Source organism: Carlito syrichta, unplaced genomic scaffold (assembly GCF_000164805.1).
Source record: "Carlito syrichta isolate Samal-C Ts95f unplaced genomic scaffold, Tarsius_syrichta-2.0.1 Scaffold124511, whole genome shotgun sequence".
NCBI lineage: Eukaryota > Metazoa > Chordata > Mammalia > Primates > Tarsiidae > Carlito > Carlito syrichta.
The window spans coordinates 129,397-156,971 of NW_007068607.1; the positions used below are offsets into that span (position 1 = coordinate 129,397).

At 38.9% G+C, this 27,575-nt stretch overlaps 1 protein-coding gene across 1 annotated transcript in view; it reads right to left on the bottom strand.

Annotated features, from left to right (window-relative positions):
• ANTXR1 (anthrax toxin receptor 1) overlaps nt 1–27,575 on the bottom strand; it is a 169,232-nt gene that overhangs the window by 98,901 nt on the left and 42,756 nt on the right. The window contains exons 6-9 of the mRNA XM_021707778.1: nt 26,620–26,699; nt 23,885–23,953; nt 21,889–21,969; nt 7,937–7,997 (exon numbers count right to left, since the gene is read on the bottom strand). Of these exons, the coding sequence (XP_021563453.1) occupies nt 7,937–7,997; nt 21,889–21,969; nt 23,885–23,953; nt 26,620–26,699 (291 nt within the window). The remainder of the gene's footprint in view (nt 1–7,936; nt 7,998–21,888; nt 21,970–23,884; nt 23,954–26,619; nt 26,700–27,575) is intronic.

Genomic DNA, 27,575 nt, shown 5'->3' on the forward strand with positions numbered 1-27,575 from the left:
GAATTTTATAGCATGTGAATTCTAGTTCAACAAAAAAAAAAAAGAAAGAAAAGAAAAGAAAAAAGGAAGTCAGTGACTGGTTTGGTAAACTTATTCCATTTTGTTTTCTGCTTTTATTTCTTTTCTTTTTCTTTTTGGAAATGTGGAACACATAGTTTTGAGATGACCTCAATAAAGATTGCCTGTCTTCATTGTTTCTGAAAACGAAACATCTGCATATTCTCTACTTGCTCTGGTCTCCCCAGACTTTAGTGCCAAATTATTGCTAATTATATTTCATCTTGTGAGTCAGTTTGAATTTTCTCTCCTATTAGAAGCTTACTGTGGCATGTAGCACCTAAAATATAGTAGAGAGATTGATGTTTTATAGATGCTTCTGATGCCTGAATCATAGAAGCTTTTTCTTTTATAGCTATTTATTCATAACAGCTTTAGTGAGGTATAACTGACATACAAAAACTTAGACATAAAGTGTACGGTTTGATACACTTTGACATATGTATATAATCATGAGGCAATACCACAGTCAAGATGGTGAACACATCCATCACTCCTCAAAAGCTTTCTTGTGCCATTTTATAATCTTTCTTCCTGCCCCTCTCCACCTCCATTCCCATGCAGCCACTTATCTGCTTTCTGTAACTGTATACTAGTTTTCATTTTCTAGAATCTTATGTAAATGGAATAATACAGTAAGTAATTTCTTGTTTGACTTCTTTTACTCAGTATAATTATTTTAGAATTCATCCTCAATTATTTTGAGATTTATGCATGATTTATTTATTTTTTGTTGTGGAGTATCATTTCACTGTATGGATACACTACAATTTGTGTATCTATTTACTACTTGAGTTTACATTTTTTGGCTGTTAAAAATATAGCTGTTACGGGCTGGGTATGGTGGCTCATATTTGTAATCCTTGCACTCTGGGAGACTGAGGTGGACAGATTGCTTGAGCCCAGAAGTTTGAGACCAGCCTGGGCAACATAACAAAACTTCATCTCTACAAAAAAATTAAATAATTATCTGGATGTGGTGGTACATGCTTGTAGTCTCCAGCTTCTCAGGATGCTGGAATGGAAGGACTGCCTGAGCCCAGGAGGATGAGGCTGTCATGAGCCATTATCGTCAGGATCACACCACTGTGCTCCAGCCTGGGCCACAGAGTGAGACCCCAACTCAAAATAAGCAAAAAAAAAAAAAAATAGAGTTGTTATGAGCATTTGTTCACAAGTTTTCATCTGTATACAGATTCTCTTTTCTCTTGGGTAAATACCTAAAAGTGGAATGGCTAAGTCATATGGTAAGTATTTGTTTAAGTTTTAAAGAAACTGTCAAAACAATTTTCCAAAGTGTTGTGCCACTGTATATTTCCACCAACAATGTATGAGAGTCCTTCCTCCAAATAAAAATATCTTTAGATGAAAGAAAAGATTGAGCAGAGAAAGAAACAATCCATTCAGAAGAGGTACCTGATGGCCAGAAATGAGTGTTTTGAAAGATAATGAAAAGTGAGAGAAATAAAATCACAATTTGATGTTGCTTGAATGTGTCTGTATTAAGTATCTAATTATCGTATGGTAAACATGAAGCCTAAAATTACCTTCCTGTTGTGTTAACTCATCCAGTTTTATCAGAAACAGTGGGAAACACAGTAGGAATAGTACAACTGCTGCTGAAATGACAATGTGAGGGGCTAATTATAATATATTTCTTGTTCTGGAATACAAGATCTTCAAGTGTTGAGCAGCTGGCAAGTTGCACATTTGATTCCAATTAGTTCCTTCCTGGAGTACTTGCTTACACAGCACATTGTGAACTATGCAAGTTTAAGGCCGACCAGAGCAAAATTGTGCTCAGGCACAGGATACATTTCCTAGAGAGGAGCTAGATTAGGTAGGGTCAAACTAACAATGGGTCAATTTTCTTCATTACGCAGAGGCTAATCTGCAAAAATATTTAATTATGAATTTTAAAAAAGAATCTGTGTTGTAAGAAAAGTAGAATTACTTAATTTTGCAGAAAATGTCAAAGTTGCAATAAAGGCTCTCCATATAGCAGGTGAGTTCCTACATGTTTTAGAACAGGGCCTGTAAATACAGTGACATAAGTGCCATGCTAAATGGCAACCATATGATTGACATGGGTATTAAAGTGACAACAGAGAGTGGTAGGGATATGGTGAATTAAAAGTAGCACATTTTTCTTTTAAAAGAAGATATTCAGTTCTCAATAATTGTTAGCTTGTAATAAATGCAGATCCAGTGCTGTCAGATATGACTTTTCAAGACAATATGAAAATTTGAATTTTTAGGTGAAATCAGATTTTTAAATATTAGCAATAAATTTAAGTTAAAAGTGCAGTATGCATCAAAAAGAAATATGACCAGATCAGATAGGGCCAGTAGGCCAGCTTATAACCTCGGAGAATAGAGGAATTCTAGGAAGACTCCCTTTCCCGAGAGAGTTTTCACTCATGATGCGGACTGGAATTCTTTTTGATCACAGCAGATTAGATATTTTCTCCACTCCCTGTCCCCATTAAGAGTTCCTGTTAAAATGCAAAATAGTTCCAGGAGTGCTTTTTTCTTCAGTCATTAAAAAATAATCAGCCAGTAATATCTTAGCCAAAAATGAATTAAGTCTTTAAAAGCCTAGAGTTGTAAAGGAGACCCCAAGGAGGTTTTCTCCAGACAGCATCTGGTTACAGATGGCCATTTTGCCACTGCTCACATAATTCTATGGGTGGAGAGCTCAGACCATCCACTCCATTGTTGGAAAACTTTAGTTGTAAAAGTTGTATGTGTTAAGCCAAAATCTGCCTCCCCGAATTCCTCTCCAAGCTTTCCATGGTGGTCTCCTGAAGCTATACATAATGAGTCTATTAATTCCTCCCGCATGGGAATCTTCCTATGAGATGCTCTTGTGAGCATCTCAATTCCTGGCCTCAATCTCTGTGATTACTTCAGTCTTTCCTCATCCCACAGGCATCTCATTAGTGCTCTCACTGCTCTTTGAGCAGACCTCTGCTATAGAGCTTAATGCACAGTTTTGTAATTTATTTGAGCATATGACTATCTCCCACAGTGAATTTTGAGTTTTGAGTTTTGAGTGGGGAAGGGTTTGGGAACAAACATTTTTGTACTCATAACTTTTCACATTCGTTGGTGCATAGACAATACTAATAACTGATGAAAAGAAAGAAGGAAGAAAGGAAAGCAGGAAAAAAAAGTGAAGAAAGAATGAAGGAAGTGGAAGATAGAAGGAATGAATCCATGACTAAATTATTAATATGGTTTCAAGATCCATTCTCCTATGGACATAAGTAATTAATTATTCCATTAACTAATTACTCCATTAACTATATTCCATATATACTTAAGTAATATATCAGGTAATATATCTATTAATTAATTAATAATTAAGAATGTCAATAATATTATTAAAATGCGGAACTTGAAACCATAGTTGTAACATGGGACGGGTCTATTAGCTCTCTTGACCTGGACATTGGAGGGTTATTGATGCACCCTAAGATTGCATCAGTTTTTTTGGTCAGAGGCATTCTTGTTGGCTACCAAGGCAGCTATGATTGTCCTTGTCTCTTCTGCTCCCTCCCCTTAACTGTTACCATGTCTAGTTTTCCTAAACCTGCTTGCTTGTAAAACTGGCTATTTGGACCCAAGTTCAACACTTTGTATTTGTCCTATTAAATGTTACCTTGTTATGTGCAGCACGACATATAAAGGCCTGTGCTGGATTTTGGTTTTGTTGTCTACCCAGAGCCTTATATTGCTGCCTCACTCAGCACTCAATTTGCTGTCAGAACCATTGCTGGGTGTTGAGCTGGCAGTGAAAGCCAGCTGAGATCATTGTCTTAGGGGAATGCAATCATCAGCATAGAGTGTCTTGAGCAAGATAAACCTGGGTGGGGCTCCACAGTAGGGGCTGTTCTGGGGGCCAATGAAGGGAAGGAATTCACAAAGAGAAAGGGGAAGGGGCTGAGAAGAAAGGTTTTTGATGAAAGCACATTCTACCTTCTTCACTAATCTGTCTAGAGCTCGATCCCACCATTATACTTTAGAAATGCAAATAATCAGTTATTTTCTTGTTTACTCTGTCCAACAATACACAATGAGTTAATTAATAATTTTGCAGATATTCTGAACTTTATCAATGTCCTCCCCAATTTTCTTTCAGTGGAAAAACATACAGACATGCTTTTCTCATCTGGATATGAAGTTATCGTCATCATGATTCTAACATTGACCTTTAATCCTTATTAAATGATACTGATGGTAATAATGTCATCTTGTTTTGTATAATAATTTACACTTTTCAAGGTACTTTCACATAAATCCCTGGGTCCTAAGGAAGATCACAGAGAAACTATGCCTAGCTCTATCTAATAGGTGTTTGTAGAGTAGACAATGGAATGGTCTCTCATGCTTCATGAAAGCCATGCTTATTCCAGAGAATGGTCAGCAACAGACTTTCAAGGAAATCCGTGGAAGAACTTTTGATATAAGGATATCCTTTCGGAGTTTCATTTTCTCCTTAATAATGTTATTCTGCAATCAGCATGGCTAACCCTTATGATTCTAGTTCAACAGAGGTGAGAGTTTGCCTTTTTCAAAACCTAGGGCTAGCTTCTGTTATTGTGTCTTTTTCTTTATAAGAAATGAAAAGGTAGACTTGTATAGTTTACTTTGATACAGAAAAATATTGTTTGTTTATAAAATATGCAATATTGCACATAAACTGGATATCTTAAGAATATCTAAAGAAAGGTTCTTTTGATTTTAGATTTACTAGATTTGTCTATTTTATTGGTTTGGAAAAATTTGTCAGTTGAATTGCTTTAATATTTAAAATGTGCTAGTGCTCCTTGGTCTTTTTTGTCCATAGTTTAATTTTTTTTTTTTTTACTTAATTCTCAGTTCATTTATTTTTGTTTTTCATGTAAGACAAATTTGAAATCTGTAGATTTGACAGGATCAGATCTTGTGGACCTTGGTATTCCCATGCCATATTCCTTTAGTTTTATATATGTGATGTCTTTATTGTCTTGAAGAACTTAATGGTATGTAAGGGAGAATTTGGTTTACTTTTTGAGTCTAGAATTACTTAGGATGACATTTTTCTATTGTCCAAGTGGTTGAGATTTTAATTTTAATTTTGGTCTTGTTTTCTCTTTGGCCATTACATTTTAATTTTGCTTCATTTTAATTATACAGTTCAAAAGAAAAATTTCTTATGGTTAAGTGAAAAGAGTTAAGAAAGGTCAAATAGGCAAAAATCAGTGGCACAGTTTTTTGGAGGAATGCATTAATCAAGACATTCAGTCAATATTTATTGACCGCCCATTAAGTGCCAGGTACTCTGCTATGCAGTGAGAATTATAAAGAGATAAGGTTCCTTCTCTGTCTTCAAGAAGCCTACCGGAGGAGAATTGATGACTAAGCTAGTGAATTTGCAGAAATTGTGCTCATTGTCTCTAGACTTTCCGATGCATTACAAGTGAAAGGACAAAAGACGGAGTCAAGCCAAAGAGCAGCCGTTTCAACACTGTCTAGTTCTGCCACGTTTTTCTAGCAGTTCACTTTAATTTACCCTCTAAACACCAGCCAAGGACAGAATTGGTTTCTCAGAGGTAGTTATTAATAATTGTTTTGCAACTCCCCAGCTTGTTTCGTATTAATTAGATTTTCTAGTCCAAGTATTTGCCTCCAGCCATAAGAAACCAAGTTAACCTAATCAGCCTTTCATGACACAGTTAAGCGACTAGCCCACCCGTCTGTCTGCTGTCCATCACCTGACATTAACACCTGTGCTTACCTGCCCCTTCATGATGACATGAAACAGACCACCACACAATCACCCTAACGATCTGCTCCCACTAAAGGGAAGGTTTAGGCATTTAACCTCAAGCAGCTGGCGCCATTACTTCTGCTAAGCTCTGGCCAGATTATGTGCTCATTGAGCTATGGCAGCCATTGCTTTAGCTAAGTTCTGGTCTGGCCACGTGGCTCTTTGAGTTATGACCACCATCCTTTTCACTAAGCCTTGGCCCCCTCCTACCTTGAGGAGGCGAATCACCTCTCTCTCTAATTTACTTGCTAAATAACTATATTTTCCAAACTAACTTCTGTGCAATTCTTTGCATCTTTTGCACTGCACTGGGTCAAGACCTACATCCCTGCCAGTCCCCGAGTCTGACCTAACACCAAGGTTGCAACACATAGCAGAACTGCTAAGCTGAAAGACTGGGTTTTCTTCATGAATGCAATAATTGCACAATTAAGGAACTCCCTTGTTTTCTAATTGTTTTAAAATTAGGGAGCTATAAAAATACATTATACTTACATACACTCACAAAATGTAATTAATGTAAATATCCTACTATTTATACTACTCAAAGTACACAAAGCCCAAGACCTCTTACAAGGCTCAGGCACCATATTCACATGGTTATATGTTTCTGTCAAATTTACAAAGGTGAGATTTCTGAATTATTTTTCTTAAAGAGATTCTCCCAGATCCATCCTTGTGACAATCACATTTACTCCTGCCATCTGTGTTGCTGGGCAAGGATTCATTTAAAGGACAGTAAGTAATCTTTTTTGATTGCTTTTCTTTGGGAAATTAGCAAAATATCTCAGAATAGTTAGCCACCAAGTATTTTGCTAACAACTTTACATATGTATGCAAATATTTATGAATGTACATATGTATTTATGTACACACATTACATATTTATGCATGTATGGAATTAATCACCAAGTGTTACTAACAACTTTATACATTTACATATATATATTTAATGTTATGATGTTGGCACAGATTATTCAGTGTGTCTAACTCCTTGTAAGTTTTTCAGTTGTCATAAAATATAGGCAAAAATTGAAATAAAATCTTCAAGAAATTCCCTCATTTATACCCATAAAGTATGCTATATACATAGGAATGTGATGGTATTTGAAAAGGACTGAAATTTCTTCCTTCAATATTTACTATCTTATCAGAATTGTATGATGTATTTTCTCTCATAAATAAGTAACTCACACTTGGTATTTTGGGAGACTAAGAAGGTGTTATCCACAGTGAACTCTCAACAGTGAAAGATGCATTTCTGGAGGGAAGAGACTCATGCAGAGCATTTATCCTCCTGTCTCTCCAGCATCTTGCACAGTGCCTAGTGTGCAGTGGACACTTAACAGTAAGTTTTAAATAAATAAAAGAAGAGTGATGGGACACCTGTCAAGAATTATATGAAGAGAGACAGCATGTTGATATTTTAGACAGTCTATTATAATACAAAACAAGAGCAAGGCCCCAACTTTAATCTGTTATGGAAAATATTGTGATTCAAAGAAGGCTGGTAGAGATTTCCTATATTAATGATAAAATTATTATGCCCCTCCACTGGGACAACTGGAGCTGTCCACCACCATTGTGTGAGGACTGGCAGATTAAACAACTTAGATAAATATATTAATTATGCAGAAAGACCAGCACTCAACTAAATACTTAGATATATCCACATTTCAGGGGTGACCCATGATCCCTATGATCCTCATCTGGTATCTGTAGGGCTGTCATGAGGATGAAGGGTGACTCCACTTCTATCCAGAGCAGGATGGTAACTCAGTGTTCAGTATTGATGTGGGAATGAATCTAGTACTTCTACAATTCTCTTGTCATTAGGTTCCATGAAAGACAGAATTTGGACGACTCTTTTCAAACTTTTAAACAAATGACAAGCTGCTTCTTTCTTTTCTTTTTTCCCTAGAAGCAAATTTAGTCAGCCATTTCTACTCCTCTTTTCTCCCTATCTTCCTGCTCCTCTTTTCCACCTTGCACCAATGAAGTAAATATGATTTGAACTCAAAATATCAATTGTATGAAAGCAATTAGCATTTAATTTCCCTTTACCTCCTGCACATATGGTGGATGGTTCAGCTGCCAGAATTTCAATGCAAGACTTCTTCAAAATCTAGGAGGAGAGGAAATAAAAAAGTTAGCATACAGTTATTTTGTTCAAAGAGAGAATTAAGGTTTTGCTTTTAGCTACTGAGACAGAGATAGAAAGATTCAAGGACATTAGGTTGCAGTGTGAGGTAGAAGGGGAGGGTAGCAGCTTGACTATTTTTTTTTTTTTTGAGTTGGAATCTCACTCTTGTTGCCCAGGATGGAGTGCAGTGGCACACTTGTGGCCACTGCAGCCTCGACCTGTTGGACTTAGGCAATCCTTCGGTCTCAGCCTTCCAAGTAGCTTGCATCTTGACTATTATCACCAATGCCAAACATTTCATGAACCAGATTGTGGAGATGCTGTTGGGTGTCTTAAAAGCCATAAGAATTACTCATTCATTTGTTCTTTCGGCAGATATTTATTAAGCCTATGCTATGCCAGTCCTAGTTTTGTAGAAATTTAACAGAGTTGTGGAAATGGAACTTACACTTGGAATGATAAATTACAATGGTCTGTCATATGTGGTAGGTGCAAGGGCAAAGTGGCAGACAGTAGGGGCTACAGAGTTCATGGGAGAGATCACTGGTAGCAGATATGCTGGGAAGGGCTTCATGGGAGAGATGGGAGCCGAGAGTAGCACTCAAATAAAGAGGAGTAGGTTGAGGGGAGGGTTAGGGTCCAGGCAGGGAATGGCATGAGCAAAAATGAGAAAGTAGAAGTACATAAGCCTCTTTAACTGGAACAAAGGGATTTTGAAAAGTAGAAATAACAGTGATCCTAGAAAAACCTGGAGCGATAAGATGGAGATGGTCAACTCTCCACAGAGCTGCAAAGTCAGATGATTTAGAGTTACTTTTTTGTTTGGAAATTTTGGGAAAATGTTGTGAGAGAAGGCTTTGAAGGTTGTGTTTGCCTTTCTCTTCAAGAGGACCCCCCCAAGAGACTTACTTAAATGGAAATGTACTCCTGTCCAAAAAGAAGTCTTGTAGGGTTGAGTGACGAGTTTGGGGGGACTCCATGCATGACTGCACAGGGAGTTCATAATGAAAATTTCTGGCCAGAGCTGGGTATGTCAATGGTAGCATTTAAGCTTCTCGCCACAATTTACAAATCCTGCCTCTCATTGAATATTGATTCTAGAATTTAAACTGAGTATTTTAGGCAAGTATAGAACAGAGAGTTAATTTATGAACCAAATGCAGTATCTTTACTTGGGCCTAGCTTAATTTGGAGTTTGAGATGATTTAGAGAGCTGAAGGAAACCATTCCTCTATTCATGGAAGGGGCATTTGTTAAAGCAACTAATGATATAATTATAAAATGTAAAGTCTGTAAAAGGAGAAAGTATCTTTTTAGCAATGGGAAATGCCCATCTGTGTGTAATTATATGCTTCTTTGTTCCAGCTTAAGTGATACATACAAGATACACCTAAATAAAGGTACAGTAAATTACAATGGAGGGAAAAAAGGGGAAGATGATTCCAGGAGTGAGAATAGCATAGAAAAAAAAAATGCTGTAATCTTATTTTAAGTCCTTGCCAGAGTGGACTTAGTGCCAAGATTTCTAGTAGCAAATAAAAAAAAATAGACAATATTCATGAGCTTCTCAATCTGCAGAATAAAAAACCAGTTTCTCAGAAGAGATAATATTTACCCATTCCAGAGAGAAATCTGTGCATCCTTATCAAGAAGCATTGCAAAAGAAAGTGAACAAACATGCTTAAGAAAATCCTTAGCTGATATACAGATAACAACATATTAGAATTAATTGAGATAAGTTCTCTTACAACTGTGTGTTTTAGGTAGCCATATATACCTGAACGTCATAAAAAACAGCATTTCCTTTTTTTTTGACAATTCTAAAAATTCAGGTTTCTCAGCTTCTTTTTCTTCACTCTGTACAATTTCATGGCATTTTTGTACTTTGATCTCCCCGTTTGTTTTCAGCTTCCTCCTGATTCTGAAGTTGGAAGTAATGTATTCCTTTAGCTTTTGTCTTATTTCCTCAGCCTCTGGCTCACCTATCACCTTCCCCCACCTGAAACACAGGAGTAGCCTCAGTTCCTTGCTAGTCCGTGAGCCTATCCTTACAGCTGCAAGAAGGGAATGCTCTGGACTCCCACATCCCCTGCCCATCTCTGCTAGACTCAGTGTTCCTCACTTACCTGACTTGGGTACCTGGTGTGAAACACTGAGCTCCTGCTGTCCCTTCATTTTCAGTCTGGCTTGGGATCAAGGATTCCAAGGATATATCCTAAGCACCTGGGTTTCCAGACTGGCTTCTCCAGCCTCCTTTTTCCTATGGCCGATCTAGTCTATTTTTGGGTCTTTTATGCCTGTAGCACCTAGGACTGGGGCCTGCTAAGATCCTGGTGCACAGTAACTCATCCTGGACTACCCGACCTGAATTATGATGATTGCCCATATTCCCACCCCCTAATTTGCTACCATTGGGCCCTTCCTGTTTGATGGGGCACTTCAGCTAGTGATTGCCTTGATTGAGGGAGGCAACCACCCCCTTTGACTTGTTGCCAGGCACAAGTCTCCAAACAGCCCACATTTGCAGGAACAGAGCTAACCCAGAGGGAGAACCTTATTAACTAGTGGCATTAGAATAACATGAAGCTATTTTTGATGGTTTGAATAAAATTCCTCAGGCATTGGACATCTCCTAATAAATCATTTTATCATCTACAGCAAAACACTTCAAAATAGCCCAGGAATACAAAAAAAGCTGTTGGATCAATTCTGTCCCCATTCCCCAAACACACACATGAAATTTTCACCCATGTAAGTTCCTGAGTTTGAATCAACCTTTCTGAACCAACTCTAATACTTAACCAGGGATCGGTAAAGGAAACATCCGTGAATCTTTGACCACAAAGACACACTCACAGGGTTTGTCATAATAAACACACGCCGAATTATTCTCTCAAAGTGTCTGCAATTAGCTGATAAATCTAAGGAGTATACAAAGGGCCAAAAAATGTCAGCCAAGGGCTGTGCTTTAATCCAGTAAAAACACAGCTTTCCCAATCTTAACGTAAAACAGCTGGAAGGGATGTATTACAGCCAATAGAGTAAAATTTAATCAGTGAGGGGGATGGGCAGGATTGTGTCTGAGACTGTGGCTCCTACTAGTTTGAAATGTCTGGTTTCAAAAGGTAGGAAGTCACAATGGCATTGGGTGGATTTGGGGGTTTCTCTTGGTTATTAGCAGCTCAGACTGTATGTAGCAGTCTGAATTGTAGCAGACAGTAGATCAGCTTAGCGACAGGAAACTCTATAGGGGTGGGGAAGGCCTGGGAAGTGATAGACACAGAGGAGGTGTAGAAATAACAGTAGGGAATCACTGAAGGAAAATTACTAGACGCAGTGAAAGGAACTCACTCGGCTTTGGGGTGATGTCAGGTAAGAGGCTTTGAGGTGAGAGTATAATTGGTCTACAGAGGAGAAAGGGCTAAGATCATCGCACGCCTCAAGTATAATCTTATGCGAAAAGTTGGGTCTTGGCATTGATCCTGTACTTACCTGGTCTATGCTCCTTGACAAATCTTTTAACTTTTCTGAACCCAGTTTTGGGAAGCAGATTAACAGGGTGAGTAGTAACTTAGAATCTGGAATCAAATTGCTTGGGTCAACTCACTCAGCAGCAATGTGACCTTGGGTGAGTTCTGTAACCTCTCTGAATCTCTGTTTCCTTATCTATAAAAATGGAATAACAACAGTACCTACCTAAAGTACTAACATAAAGTTGTTGCATTGGGAAGATTAAATGAGATCATGCAGGCAGAGCCCATAGCACAGTGCCAGGAACCTGGTGAGTACTCAAATAATGGAAGCTATTATTATCAAGAACTTATGCTCTGGAGATGGGTAAGATAGATTTGGACTCTGAATGAATTTATGTTCAAATCCAAGCCCCATCACTTACTGGCCATGTGGACTTGGACAAGTTATCAAACCTCTGAATCTCAGCCTCCACTTCTACAAAATGGGGTAAGAAAAACACTGACTTCAAATGGCTGTATGATAGTTAGTAGACATGAAAGCAGAGATATTTAGTTTGTAAAATCAGTCAGACACAGGTGGTAAAATTCATACTGGACTGGAGAGTGAGGGAGAGTGTGAGATCCAGGTAAAATGACCAGGTTTTTGTCTTATAGACAGCTAGACAGATGTGATTGTGCAATACAAAGTTAACAACCCTTGGGCCACCAGCCAGCATGTATACTTCATGAAAATAAGGCACCAAGAAATGTGCTCAGAACTACCTTAGCAGTAAATCACTTAGGAGAATGTCTGGTATATATTCAAACAAGGATAGCTATTACTTTGTCATTACTATTGCTACTGCTGCTACACTTGGGCACAGATGGTAGTTCATACATGCTTAAACCCATCATGTACCACTGACTCTTAATCATATTGACTGAAAAAAATTGAGCCAAGGTTAATGCTATTTTCCTGCCAACTTTTGGACAGATTTCAAAGAGAAAATAGATGAGAAAGCATGTTTGAAATCCATGAAGAACTAAATAAATGCAATGTGTTGTTACTGGTAGAGTTACTGGTGGGAGGGGGAGTTGCTGGAAAGAGGCAGCAGATGTACAAGATCTTTGCCAAGTTACAAGAGCTGTTTAATATATTTAAAGTGAATCCATTGTGGGACAATCCAGGTTGTATATAAGATTTTATTACTTCAGATTCTAAAAGTCTAATGTCCTTTGTCATGAAGTTCTCAGTTTATGCAAAGATTTCTTGAGAATCTTTAAAGAACTGTGAATATTTGCACAGAATTTTGAGGAAGCCCTACCTTACCACAGGCACACTAATTTTGTTTTGTTTTTCAAATTGCTTTGCTTCCTTCTCCAATAAACAATCTTTATTTACTTGGCCATTTCCTGTTGGAGGATTTCTGTGTGTTAATAATGGAATCAGTCTCTCTTATCCACTCATGGTATAAGGGCCTTTTTCAGAAAGTCTTTCAGAGCCCATTTCTTGGTGTCTTATTTGTTGTGAGGGACACATTCTGGTTTTAAGATGTCTGGGGCTTGAAGTATGCTGGTGCAAGACTGGTTAATTATACTATCGATCAATCATAGCTGTGCAATTCTCCAAGACAAAACCCTAGCAGTTTTCCTTAACCTTACTCTCTTGATGGTTCTCCAAATCCAATATGAGTTATGCCACCTAAGTGCTAGTGATGTGACCAATGGAAATATCTCTATATCCACCCACATTTTAGTATAAACTGCCATTCTTCAGAGATTTATCCTAGTTTATAATTAAAGTAAACATACACATTTTATTATTTGGTCATTGTCTTTTTAGATTATAAATTCTACAAAGGCAAAAATTATATTTGTTTCTCCTCATTACTAAATCCACAAAGCCTAACCAAGCACATTGTAGGCATTAGATATAAATTGGATAAATAAATGGCATACTTTCTGCGTGGCTTCATAAATGGGCATTATAGCATACCATACATTAGTCTCCCTTTTCCTCTATAAGTATAATCTCAGGGTCTTCTGAATACAACACTATATTCTGCACCTTGATATACCTCCACTTCTGATTAAGCATCATCATCTTGGGAGACTGCCTTACTAAAAGGCCTATTTCAACACCTTCATTTTAAACAATGGTTTATCAGTTTAAACAATAATGTCATAGGTGTAACATTTTCCCCTTGTGTAAGATCTAGGTTGGTTGGCTTTATAAAAGGCCTCCACTCCTTCATCTGGGAAAAACAGAGGTCTGTGTTTGGTGGGTGGAGCTCCAGCTACCACAGACACACGTTGTTACAGCTGATGGCAGAAAGCATGTTGGATAAGCCTGGGGACCACTGCGTGTAGAAACAGCCAGGCAGCTTGGAACATACAACTGGCTCATCCACATCTCCAGGACTGTCAATACTGCTCCCATGAATTTTGAAACCATTTAATCTGATTTATTAATAAAATGTTTAAAAAGTCACCTTTTCTAAATATAGTCTGATCCACACTTTAAACCAATAGGCCCACCTATTGTTAACAATTAGCAATTATCCTACATCCATGTCAGTTCCACAGAGTCTGGTTTTAAAATAAAAATGGATTATACACACATCTTTCTGGGAATCATGTATGATTTTATGTATACGAGCACATGATACCAAATAAATACTATGACATGAAAGGAACATATTTTTAAGAGGTTTCTAAATCTTAAACAATAAAGCTTATTCTGAAAACATATCAAAGTCTTTGTCTGAGGAAGGGCACCCAGTTGACTTAAATAGAGGCTACTCTTCTCTCTGTTAGTCTCATACTCACTGCGAATCTGGTCTGAAGGAGAGTAGGACAAATAAGGTCTGAAAGTGAGGGAATTCATTTTTTTCCCTACCAAACCACTTTTCTCTTAAGTATTCAGAAGAAAAGCTCAGAAAGTTGTGAACTCCAAAATGTGGTTTATTTAGTAAGATGAGCTTGCTGACCTCCTACAAATTGATGAAGTGAGTGGCCCTCCTTGGGAGTTAATTTTCTCCTAAAAGTCTGCTGTTGCTTTTAAAATGGGTCTTCGCAGATTCCTAGATACAGGAGAAGGAACTGCAGGAGGAATGGGAATGATCTGAGGATTAACTGAACATGCCCCTCTGCAAACTTTACAGCTTCTTCAAGCTATGGGAATTTTTATTCCATTTGGACTCTTAAAATAAGCTGAATAGAAATAAAAGCATAGGAGAAATGCCTGGCCTCAATGTCTGTAAAATATGAGGCTAATTAATGACTGCTGAGGCAAATCCTTTCTTAAAAAAATATTTTCTGCTCATACAAAAACGACAACAGATTCTATTGAGTTGGCGTTTTTGTATGAGCAGAAAATAGGTCTGTAATGTGAATGGAGTCCAAAATGCCACCTTTTATAGATGCAATCTTGGAAAAGAGGATGGGAGAAGAAGTGAGACGATTTTACAAGAAACAGCCACAAAAGTGCCCACTGGTCATGCAGTATAGGTCTTCCATGGGTCATGAATGCTACAGTCATCTGAACAACTTTATAATTAATAAGCATGCAAAGCACAGAGCTGGTCACCACGGGAAATACGCCACATGGGATAGTTTCTGTGACTGCACAGCTTAGCAACTGAACAAGAGGAATAGTATACCGTGTGGAACAGATCCACGTGCCAAGCAAGGGTTTCCAACAGTTGGCGCCATTGGAGTCCAAGGCAGGACGAGAGAGCAGGGCAGGCTCTGTGAAGCTGAGAAGACGAACAGTGTCTTGAGTTTGAGACAAGCCTCAAGGTAGGATTCAGATGGGGTGAAGGAAGGGAAGGAGATTCCCTTCAATGACAAATAAACCTGATTTAAGCTGAAATATGCCTCCCCATCTGCTAGCCCTGGAAAAAGGATTTGTTCAGTTTCCTAGGACTTTGCAAATGTGACGTGGGAAAATTATTAGCAGTTCTTGGTGGGGTCTTGAAAGAGTAGGTGGAAGGGAAGCCAGGAAGACAGACTTTGCCTTTTGTCACAGCTTTGCTAAGGCCTGGGTCGTATTGGGGATTACATTTCTTCCATTTTTCCCACAAGTGGAAGGGAGAAATCAGCACAAAACTTGGTTTTCACAAATAAAACCAACTTCCATGGAATAGATTAATTCCTCAGTTTTGTTGATCTTACAGTTTTCCTGATAAAGTGAGTAATCATGCCACAGCTTGCAAGAAATCCTTACAAACATAGTTGAGTTTGCTCAATACTTGTTTACGTGTTGATCCAACATGCAAAACACTCTATGTGCTGACTCACCCTCCCGTTAATAGGAAGTCCAATATCGGCTTAAATATTTATTCCAGGGAAATGCTCCTAGATGGAGAAGTCTTGATGCTAGCAACTATGGGCTCTCTTCATACACAGTGTTCCTGGTTTTGGACACCACCCTTGATTGCGTACCAAGTAGGGACAGCTGGGAGGAGAAGCTGGCATTGTGGTAGCTAGGCCAAGCGTCAGGATTCAAAGCTGCTGACCCATTTCAATGTTATCTGAATCCAGGTTTCATGCAGGTTCCTGTTTCACTGCCTGAAGCACTTTTGAAAAGGCAACAAAGACTCAGAAGCCTTGCTGGACGGTTGCTTCATATTTTCACTTGAGGGCTGGTGCTAAATTCACCAGCTGTTGTCAGTGGAAACTCCTTGAAGAAGCCACAGTCTGAAAAAGGCAAAGGAATAGTTTCTTTCTTCACCGTTTTACTGGCTTAAAGGGTCACAATCTTCCAACCATGCAGATTTTTTTCTTATAATTTTATCACTGTCTTCTGCAAAAGTGAGTAGGAAAACTGTCATGGTCTCAGAGGTGAAAGTACTGCACAAGTGTGGAAGGGGAGCTGTTTCTTTCAGGCTAAGGTCATGTTGCCAGCTTCTCATAATGATGGATCATCATCTGTTGAACAGTTATGAAGATTTTTGGAGGTGCAATCTACCCCATAGCAAAAGGCAAAGAGCTCTCCTCTTCCCCCCCCCACTGCATATGCAGATCAGGCCACATGGATTCTGCTCTTGCCTCTGCTGTAACCATGTGAACTGTGTTGGGCCAGTTCACATTTTTGGTTCCCAGTGTCGTCTTCTCTGAAATGGAGCTGCTTCTGGCCTGCCCACATTATTCAGTAGAGTATGGTGGTCACTGATATTGTGGGTGTTAGAGACAGACCTGGGTCTACTCTGGATCACAACTCACTGTGCTGTGGGACCTTGGACAAATTAGTGACTCTCTAACCTTTTACTATTGCCTCCTATAGAAGGGGTAATAATATATACATCAAGTGGTGCTCGCAAGGATTTGATGAGATGATCATATAAAATGGTTTGTACAGTGCCTGGTACATAGTAAGAACTCACAGGATGGTGGCTTTATTTTTGTCTGTCTAAGCAAATAGGTTGGAGAAATAGCGGGCTCTGAAGTCATGGGACTGGGATGCGACCCTGCTTTCTTTATTAGTGTTGTGGGCTCTTGGGCAGTTTATCTGAGCTTCAGTTTCTTCATGTGTAAAACAGGAATAAATATTACTTCATAGCATTTTTACATGGGATAATAGGACAATGCTTGGTTCCAAAGTAACTTCTCGACAGTTAATTTCCTTCTGCCCTTTCCCTGTCTCCCATGGTTGAGAAACTAAAATGGAAAACAAGTAGGAGCACTTTGAAAAATAATACATTATACAAACCTGACAAATAAGTGTTTCTTCCTGAAGAGGAGAGGATTGAAAACCAGTGAAAAGATCAAAACACAAGCACCAGACTGACGAAGTAGAGAGACTGGGGACTAGATGAGGCCAAGCCTGGGTAATGAGCTCTGGTAATGCAGTGGTGATTTTTCATTTCCTCAGACGTTCATGGTCAAGTGGCATGGAACAAGCAGGACCTCCAGAGCTAGGCCTGTGCTCAAATTCCCCACTTCACCATTATGAGAGGGTGGACTTGAGGCAGTTTGTCCAAACTTCCTGCACCTCAATTTCCTCATTCATAAGATGGGGATAATAAATCCTTTTTCAGAGGACAGCAATGAAGTGCCCAGTGGAGGAGCTGGTGGAGAGAAGATGCTTAACAAGTCATGGTAGTTTTTCTTCTTCGCAGGCATGAGTGTTTATTCATCATCCACAGGGAATATGGACAAAGTGCCATGACATCTAGATTTCCTGAGTCTTGATTTCAAGCCTGATCACTCTGTTGTCAGATTCTATCTGGCTATAGCTAGCTCCCCATTGTCCTTGGAGTAAATATATGACCTTCAAAGATCTGGCAATTTAGCCTCTGCCTGTTTCTTTATTTCATCTTCTGCCATTCTCCACCTTAAGCTCTGCTCTTTCATTCTCCTATGCACCATCTTAGGGCCACACTCTGCCAAGAACACTCCATCCATGCTCTTCCATTGGTTGGCTACATTTCACCCTTCAGATCAAAGGAGCTTGGGTTCTTTGTCGCCTCTTTTAATCTCAGGAGCACGTTCTTTCTTTTATACCATTGATCACAATTTAAATCACACACATTTACTTATTTACTTGTTTTTAATGTGTCTCTCTTGTTACCAGGATTCTGTGTCTGTTACCAGTGTTCTGTGCCAGGTTCTTGTCTTTGTCTAAGAAAATAATTTCAGAACGAATTGAACATAGCAAGGCAGTTGGCAAGCTTATTAAAAGTGGAAGTAACAGAGTATTGCACCTCAATTTAGGGAAAAGTGCAGGTGGACACAAGAAAAGTGTTGTGCTGGGGGGGACTTTTGCTCATGGTATTGTATGCTACAATAATGAAGGGGTAGAATATTCCATTAAAGCGTGGATTTTCTAAGAGATGGGTGGGTAATTCCCGGAATTGGGGTGCCACCCAATTTATTACTATAAATGGGCAGGGTCAGAACTGTCATGGTGTTAGAAGGAATGTCATTTTGTATGCTAATGAGTTTATAATGAAGATAAAGGTTAGGACAAGTCAACTTGGTTATTTGTGCCCATGTCCAGGGGGATTCACCAACTGTGCCCTGTCTGGTGGTCGGCTCTCAACCACAAACATCCTGAGTAGGCTGTAGCAGGCATGTTGGGTGAGAGTTATTTTAACAGGTTTTTTTTCTGAAATCTTCTAGTAGCTCTGAAATTGGTGCAGCCCTTAAAAGCATCTCTATAAGTTTCTGAATTGTCCTATAGTTTCTATAGTCCCGATATTTCTAACCTGTCTACTCTATCCTCTCCCACTAGATTGTAAGCTCTACCAGCACAGGGTCTCTATCTGCTTTAGTTATTACTGAATGGTCTAGAGCCTGTCATAAAGGTTTACAACGAGTATTTGGTGAATAAATAAATACTAGTCCCGGCAAATTAATTTGAGACTTAAAAATATGGACACTTGGGGTAGAAAACTTTGTGAACCATTTCAGCTTATTAGAGGCTTCTTTGCAATCTTATTTGGGATAATTAAGCTCAGTCCTATTTATTCTGAGAAAATAACCAGTTACAGAACAAGATCCATGGGAATAAGCTGCAAGCTGGAATAGATGCTTCAAATGGTTGGCGGGGGAGGGGGGGTGGCGGAGGGTGAGAGTTTTGCTTTCCAGTCTCCAAAAGGGGGAATGAACCTACTTCTTGAAAATAGTTAGTCAACTTTCAGGTCATATTTATTTCTGTTTGATTTGAGAAAGATGAGCCCTGCTGTGCTTATCCCTGTTTCTCTGTTCAAGCAAACCAATTAACAACTGCCCTACACATGAGTTTCGAGTCTTGGAAGGATCAAAACCACTAGCATAACTCCCAGGTAAAAGCTCAAAAGAATGTTGTCATTTAGTTAAAAGTATTAATACTGGAATCTCAAATTAATTTATTCACTTTTGGAAGGCTATTTCACTAAAATTTCTTGCACATCTTTGGTGTTATTTCCATTTGATAGTGGGGGGAGTTTTACAAACATCATGGCTCATATTGAGTTTGGGTGAGTTGCTAAGGCTGAAATATCCAACGACAACACTGATTTATGCAACTAAAAAGATTCTAATTATCTGTGTAGGAACCAAATCTTAGGCACATGGCTCATAAGAACCTTTGGACAGATAAGAGTTGGCCCTGTTTGGAATGCTACTGTCTGAAGGCAGGACTACTGACTCCTGCCTGGGCTACTGCCTCTAGGTGTCCCGTCTTATTCCTACATCCACGGACACTGCCATCAGATTATCTTCTTAAACGTCACTTGTTTCAGTGATTACATACACTCCCTCTTAAGTTGGAGTCGAAATCCCTTCAGGGCCTTTGTCAATCCAGCACAATGTCTAGGTTTATTTTCCATGACCTTGGCTTTTTTGCCAAGATTGTCCCACCAAACAGATAGGTATTATTACTATTATTGTCCAAATATGCTTTGCTCTTTTCCAGTCTCTGATCTGAGGTCATAGCATCTCTCCTTTGGCACTACCAACCTGTCTCACCCAGTCTTTCAATGATTCAGGTCTTCCCTGCCTTCTCATAAAGGCTCCCACCCAGTATAATCCACTTCTGAACTTCTAAAGGTTTCATGATCAGCACAAATCCTGCAGTCAACCGTGTTTTGCAATCCTTGGGTTGTTGTGTTATATGGTTGTTATAGTTCATGCTGCTGCTATTATCAAGTATGCCACAGTGACCTGAAAAATAATTTACAGCAGATGTCCTTCACTTGTGGATCTATAATTGGGTCTGATACCTCTCTATCCTATCAATAATTTATACTTCCTGTTTAAAGTAGTTTGAGTGGTTTTTACTCTTTGCAAACAAACACATTGAATGACAACTATCATCTGTACATATTTAAGGTTAGAACTCCCAATCTGAGGTGAGATTATTTTTCAAAATTTTGAACATTTAAAGTTATATGTATAATTGTTCTAAAATTATACCTGAAGTGCTTTTTAAAAAATACAGATTTAAAATAGGCAGATTCCTTGGACCCATTCCAAACTGACTACAATATAATCTTTTGGGAATAGGTATTGCAAACATGACTCCCAGGTTATTTTAAAGTATATTCAAGACAATTTAGAGAATCAAGAAAAGCTGACATTAATGTTCCTCATATGATGGGAAAGGGAAGTAGAAGAGGAAATAATTCATATATCTTGAGTACCTATTATGTGCCTGGAAAAATATTAGGTATTTTCCTTAGTAATCCTTGTAATCCTCAAACAAGCCTATGATGTAAATCTCATCAGCAGTTCCCCTTTCCAAACAAAGAAAGAAGTGTCCAAGGATCTGTAAATGGTAAGTGCATGAGCCAGCATTTAAACTCTGGGCTGCCCAGCTCCAAGGTTCTTCCTTCTCACTCTGCTGGAGTTTCTAGCAAACCTTGGAGGGAGAGGCAGCATGGAGGCACAGCCATGCTGGAGGTTTTTCAGGTTGGTCTGAGGGAGCTGGTAGATCCTGAGCCCCTAGGTTGGCAACCCCTGAATCAAGGCCCCCTTGGAATTTTAAGAGCACAGTGATCCTCTGAGCTCCAAATGAGCATCCTGGACCTCAAGTCTGGGACCTGGTGAGCTTCCAGTGAAGACTGTGGGATGTCTGCTTGGTCAAAAACCTAAAGGAGGAGGCCTCAGTGCCTCTGACCATCATTGCAGGTGTAGCATGCACACTGACCTACCAGCCAAGGTTTTGAGGGCCAGTAACATCCAATATTCCAGTTGGACCAAGAGCCTGACCTGTGTGTGGAAGGCAGAGAAGGGAAGTCCTGGAAGCCAGTGTCCTGTTCGCCATCCAGAAAAGGACTATGGAAAACCACCCATGTAGGTGAAGGAGAGACGTTGACTGTGCAAACACTGAGGGACACTGGAGCTCACATATTTGGGGGTTACAGGATAAAGCAGTGGTTCTCAACCTTGGCTCAACATTAGAATCACCTGGGGAGATTTTAAAAATTTCTGAAGCTTCAACTGCAGCCTAGACCAGAGGTCCAGGCAGTGGCGTTTTTTTTAAGCTCTGCAGGTGATTTCAGTGGGCAGCAGTCTGGTCTAAAGTATGTGCAGCAGCCAAGAGATATAGATCCAGTCTGCAAATGCTGAGAAGGCAGTTGTGTTCAGTCACGGCTGTGAAAGCTGAGGTCAGACAAGTGTAAACAGTCAGCCAGTTTGCCCAGAATGAGAACTGAACTGAGAGGGCTATCTGAAGCTTGGCTCATTGTCAGAGAAGTGCCCCCTTCCATTTTAAATTTTCCATTGTAGGGAAGAATTGGCACAGGAGAATGAGAAAAGAAACATGAGTAGAAAGCAAAAAGGAGAAGTGGGACATGGTAGACAAAAAGATATATGAAGGAATGTTCTCTCAAGCAGGAAAACACCAGCCTTAAAAAGATGGAACTGGGGTATTAATAGCAGATCAGGGCAGAAGGTGCCTGGATGTCCAGTCTCAGAAAAAGTGCTCTACTCACTGAGTGGATAATGCCCTGCAGAGCCTGAAAACCGTCATTCACGGGAAACACATGGTCCTTACTGTCTGCAATCCGAGCCAGCTGAGAACACAGAAAATACACAGACACACACAGAGCTGTGTTAGGCTTGAATGTGGAGAATTTAGGAAAGCCACTGGGGTCAGGGGGCACTACCTACTTTCAGAACCCAGAGGACCTTGAAGTCTTCACTGGGCTCAGGGGCCTCCCTGAAAAGTCTTCAGTAATAATGAGCTTACCATCAGCCGCCCTGGAGCAGGCCCGGAAGGTTGGCTCCAGTTTTTACATTTGTTTTAATACTTTCTCCTTGGGAGTAAAGGTAAGTGTAACCAGCATGATGAGCATTTGGCCTGTGTTGATATATTTATGAACTTGGGGACAGGCCATGGGCTCATTTTCTCCCATTCATCCGAATTCCTATTGGCAATTTTATTTAAATTAAATAGACTCAAGTTCCCTTTCAGAGAAACTTTAAAAATAAATTCAGGCTTTGGTGGTGGGTATGGCCAACGAGTGGGGACCCTCACTTTTCACCCAAATTGCTCATGAAGGAAAGGCCTTTGCAGTTGGTTTGGCTGCTCCTGGTCTACAGAGGGAGAACTGAGGGCCAGGAGAAGGTAATCTGTGGGCTTGTCTGCCTCGCATCTCTGAAGTAGATTCTGCAACTGCCACAGTGCTGGCCAGCATGCATGGTTTAAAAAAAAATATTTTGGGGGGGATATTTTACTGATTGAAAAAGTCATACTTACTCACTGCAAAAACTTAAGAAAATCCAGGAGAGTTAAAATAAAAAGAAAACAAAAGTTAATCATAATACTATCTATCCACCTATCTATCCATCCATCTATCTTTACTAACAGTTTGATAGATCCAGTTTTTTATGCTTTTTCTATGCAAATATACACATTTTTATATTTATTTATTTGAGTTGGAGTCTCACTCCATTGCCCAGGGAGTGCAGTGGCACACTCACGGCCACTCCAATTTGACCTGCTGGGCTCTGGCGATCCTTCCATCTCAGCCTTCTCAGTAGCTGGAACTACAGGCATGCACTACCACTGCCCGGCTAATTTTTTGATTTACTGTAGAGATGAGGTCTCGCCAAGTTGCCCAGGCTGGTCTCGAACCTGCAGGCTGAGGCAATCCCCTCTCCTCGGCCTCCCAAAGTGTTGGGATTACAGGCTGAGCCCTGAGCCTGGCCCACATATTTATTTTTAAAGTGAACACATGCTATTCCTACTGCTTTCAATCCCATTTTGTTAACTGCATATATCATGAGCATTTTCCTATGCCATTAAAACAAAAAGAGGAATATTTATTTAGGTTGCTAACAAATTTTTGCAACTTGCTTATCTGTACCTGTACACACATTTTTGCCCACTTGCCCAATTATTTCCATGTTCTTATATTGAAAATACATTGCATTCTTAATGGGTGAAAGGATTGTTTTTCTTTTTTTTAAAAACATATTTTTATTTTAAAATTATGGGGTACAGTTAAGGGCTAGGTATACAAATATGCATCGTTCAGGCACCCTTGTTGATAAAGGGTGTCCCCCCATCCCCAGACAGATATTGACTACCATTAATCCCACCATCCTTGCCCTCCCTGTCCCCCCCCATAGATTCCCAAGGATTGTTTTTCATTTGAATAAGTAAATCCCATCTGTCAAATTAAATTAAAAAAACAAACAAATACGTTTTCCAAGTTATTTCAGACCTCTTCTGACATTTTGGCCATTTAAAGTTTACTAAGAAATATGCTGCCTTGATGGTCTGTGTTGAAGACCCCCAAGTCCATCAGCAAATGACTATATATCTCTTACGCATCCAGCAATTCCTTTCTGATTAGTATTTCTAGAAAAGTAACCTATCTAAGAGACATCTATCCTGTGGATACAATCTCTGCACTGACTGTGCATGTTTCCCATCAATCACAACCTCAGTATGCTCCAAATCTGAGGAAATCCGGATCATACCTGTGTCTCGTTGAAATCCTTCACACCAACGCAGTAAACAATTGCACCAAGATCTCGGGATCTATTAGCCTGGGTCAAAAAAGAAAAAAAAGAGAGCATTAGAAAAAGAAGCAATGACAAAAAAAACCTCCTTTGGGATCTGCCAGACTAACTTCAATGATCTGGTATTTAACAAGCATCTACCATGTGTCAGGTACTGTACCAGAAAAGGTGATCCCGGTCTCTATACTTCAGTGGACATCACATTCTAACATAATGCATGGAGGACCTGGGTGGCTATTCCAATGGTAAGTGTTGAAAAAGACTCACTGAAGTAGAGTCTTAACAAAGGTCGTTGAAAGATGAGGGGAAGAAAAAGACCCTGCAGGCTAAGATAAGTCAGATGATCTAGGGAAACCATGACCTCTTCTTTCTCTGACAAATTTTTACTGATATTTGTTTGTAATGACAGTATAGTATCATGAAAGAATGTGGCCTTTGGAACCCAATACACCTGGGGTTCCCACCTGGCTTTGCTCTGTAAAGTGCACTGGGGGCTAAGGGAGATAACACATACAGAGCTCCTCACATGGGAGCCCCTCACACTCAAATTTTAGCACACTTTGTGAATAAGGCCTTTTCATTCTTACAGAATAAACTGGTTTAATAGTATGGGAATGGTGATCCAGTTTGAATAGTAAGCCCATGGCTTCTCTACAATTAAGCATTCAGAGGGCAACATAATAACATCCAGGTTTTGCCTCAGTTTTAATATTTAATTTATTAAAAGGTCAGATATTTGATATCTGATTATCCTACTTCAGAACAGAAAATAAAAATTGGAGATCCTTGGCACATACAGTAGGTGCTTAATAAGTAATTGATATTAGATATACAGTAAATGCTCAATATATGCATATTGATTTAAATTGTGTGTATGTGTTTGTGTGTGTGTGTTTAGTACTCAAACCCACTGTGTCTAACACTGAATTCTAGAAGGGACAGAAACATATGTCTTTTTTCTTTCACATTAGAAATATTCTCTGCTGCTTTCAAAATAAAATAAAATTTTAGACTCAGTTTAGCCCCCAGCCTTATCAAAAACAACTCTGTGATTCTTCTTCTCCAGTTGGGCTTTATATAGATTTGCCAAGAATGGAAAGGTTCACTTTCTTTATATCTTGAGCTTTATCATTCTTCTCTGGAAAGCCTCTTACTATTGGCTTTGGCACTCTGAGTATTTTTCCAAGTTTGTATGAGCCATACCTAAAATTCCTTTCTACTAATCCCTATTTTAAGCTTCAGACACCCATCATTTATGTTAGCTCCAGTTCTTTCCTTATTAGGATTTTTACTTTATTTGACTGTTATTTGGTGCCCGAACAAGCCATTTTGCACTCCTATCACATAGTCTCTACTTTCAAATATAGACAAATGTTATTTTCAAATGCTCATGGAGTGTGTCATAATAACTTGTGTGTTTCCCTATTGTGAGTTACACTTTGTATTACTAGGAGGAGAAGGGAATTAATATGTTTACTTACATAATTTCTCTATGCCCTTTGCCAGCAGAGACTTAAAAATGTGACCATTACTTCATGGTAAATTATTTTATGGTAAGACCCATGAGAACAGCTCCTGTCTCACTCACTTCTCTGTCTCTAGTGTCTAGCAAATTGTTCAGCATACGCCAAGCTCTTTAAAAAAATTTTTATTTTATTTTAAAGTTGTGGGGTACAATTCAGCATTAGGTATACAAGAGGCCATCGTATGGGTCAAGCTCTTGCTATTGCTGAATGAATGGATGAAAGCATGCATGAATGAATATATGCTTTGTGTTTGCTGAAGGAGCTGAATTTAAATTAAATAGTAGTCAAGAGCATGAGGTAAGTGTAGTGCTACAATTAACTCCTCTCCCAGAGCCAGCATCTCCCTCCCATACTGCTGTTTCCCCTATTGTTTCTCTCTACCTTGGCCTGAATGAGCTTTGTCACTAATGAGGCTTCAGTACATGTTCACAGTTAACCTGATTCCTTTTATACCAATTATACATACAGCTTTAGGTCATTTATACATACAGCTCAAAGCTAAAACTTGAAAAGAAAGGATTTCCTAAGTATAAACATTACTAGACAATTCTTGAGGAAACCTTGCTTTCTAAGTCTCTTTAGACAAACTACAGTATTCATTTAGAGAATATTTTTTTTTGCCTTAGGAATATTTTTTTCAGAACACAAAGTAAAAGAAAAAAATATTAAAGGAGAGATTACAATTAACTTTGCTACCAATTCTGTTCAACTTTGGTTCTTGTGAGAATCACAATGATTAATATAGTCTGACAATATTTGCTGTTACATATTTCAAGTAATTCTTTCTCCTTTTGTTTAAGTAGAAAATATAAGTGAAAAATGGAGGAAAAATGATACCACTTTTTATTCAAAAGTGTTATATACAATATTTCAAAACTGCTAGAGAAACATAAGGCCTTCAATAAAGACATGACAGATATTTTTTATCCCTTAAAATAGTAATATGCAAACCTTCTGAAAGAGAAAAAACATCTACCATGTATAAGACATGAAAATTCACTTTAAAAATGAATTATTATTATATCCACATATGAAGCACTATTTCATTCAGGGGTTTTATAAAAAACATTTATCATTTTGCCTGAGTAGAGAGAGTACAACCCATTTCAGAAAGAAGAAGCCCTGTTTCCATGTATGTGTTTAGAATCAGGCCATGCTGCCGCTTACCTCCCTCTCTGAATAGAAAAAGAGGTCTTCGTGGAGTTCTCCATCAGTCAAAGCAATGATGACGCTAGCTGTCCTGTATCCTGTTTAACACAACACAGACCGGCTCAGTCCACCCTGCTCCACTCAGGGAAACCCCCCTTTCAGCCCAGATTTGATCTCTTATAAGCTCAACAACCTGAAGTCAATATTGTGAGAATCACAAACTTTTTGGTCCCAAAGTAGCTCCAGCATGAAAAGAAACTTCCATGGGGACAGAGTCTAGGAGAAATAGGTTTTGCTTCTGGGTTTCTCAGCCTCATTTCAAAAAATGACCAAATCTGGTGAAGTGGTTACTGAACCAACAGCTGGGAGTAACTCTGGTGAGTTAAGTGTGGTTATTTTTTTATTAACACTCCATGCAACTGTCACCCATGCCTGAGAGCAAAATCTGGTCTGGGCTGTTCATTGATCCTTGTCACCTGCTGTAAGTGACCACATACATCACTCCTTGAAGACAGTTTGGCAAAAAGTTAATAGTTGTCATGACTTATAAAGTTGGCTGGAAGAATTATTGCAGCTGGTCAAACCTACTAGAATTCTTTCAGTGATTTTTAGGCTTTTAGCTTCAATGCTCATGGTTGATTTATATTAGTAAGATTTGGTATTGATACTGGGTCTGTTCTTTTTGTTGCAGTTTTGAATGAAACAGAAAGTGGACACCTCTATAGACCTGGGTGGGAAATCCCCACCATAATATTGAATTTCTTTTAAGAGATTTACCTGCAATAAAGAAATGCTGTCCATGAAGATAAAGAAATGATATCCATGAAAGACACTGAAATAATAATCGCTAAAATAACAGTAATAATTTTTATGTGCTAGCCACTCAGTACTAAGTATATTTTATTCATGTTTTTATTTAAATGAAGAAAAGTTTAAACCAAACTGGTATCTTGATCTTAATATCGCATCCAATC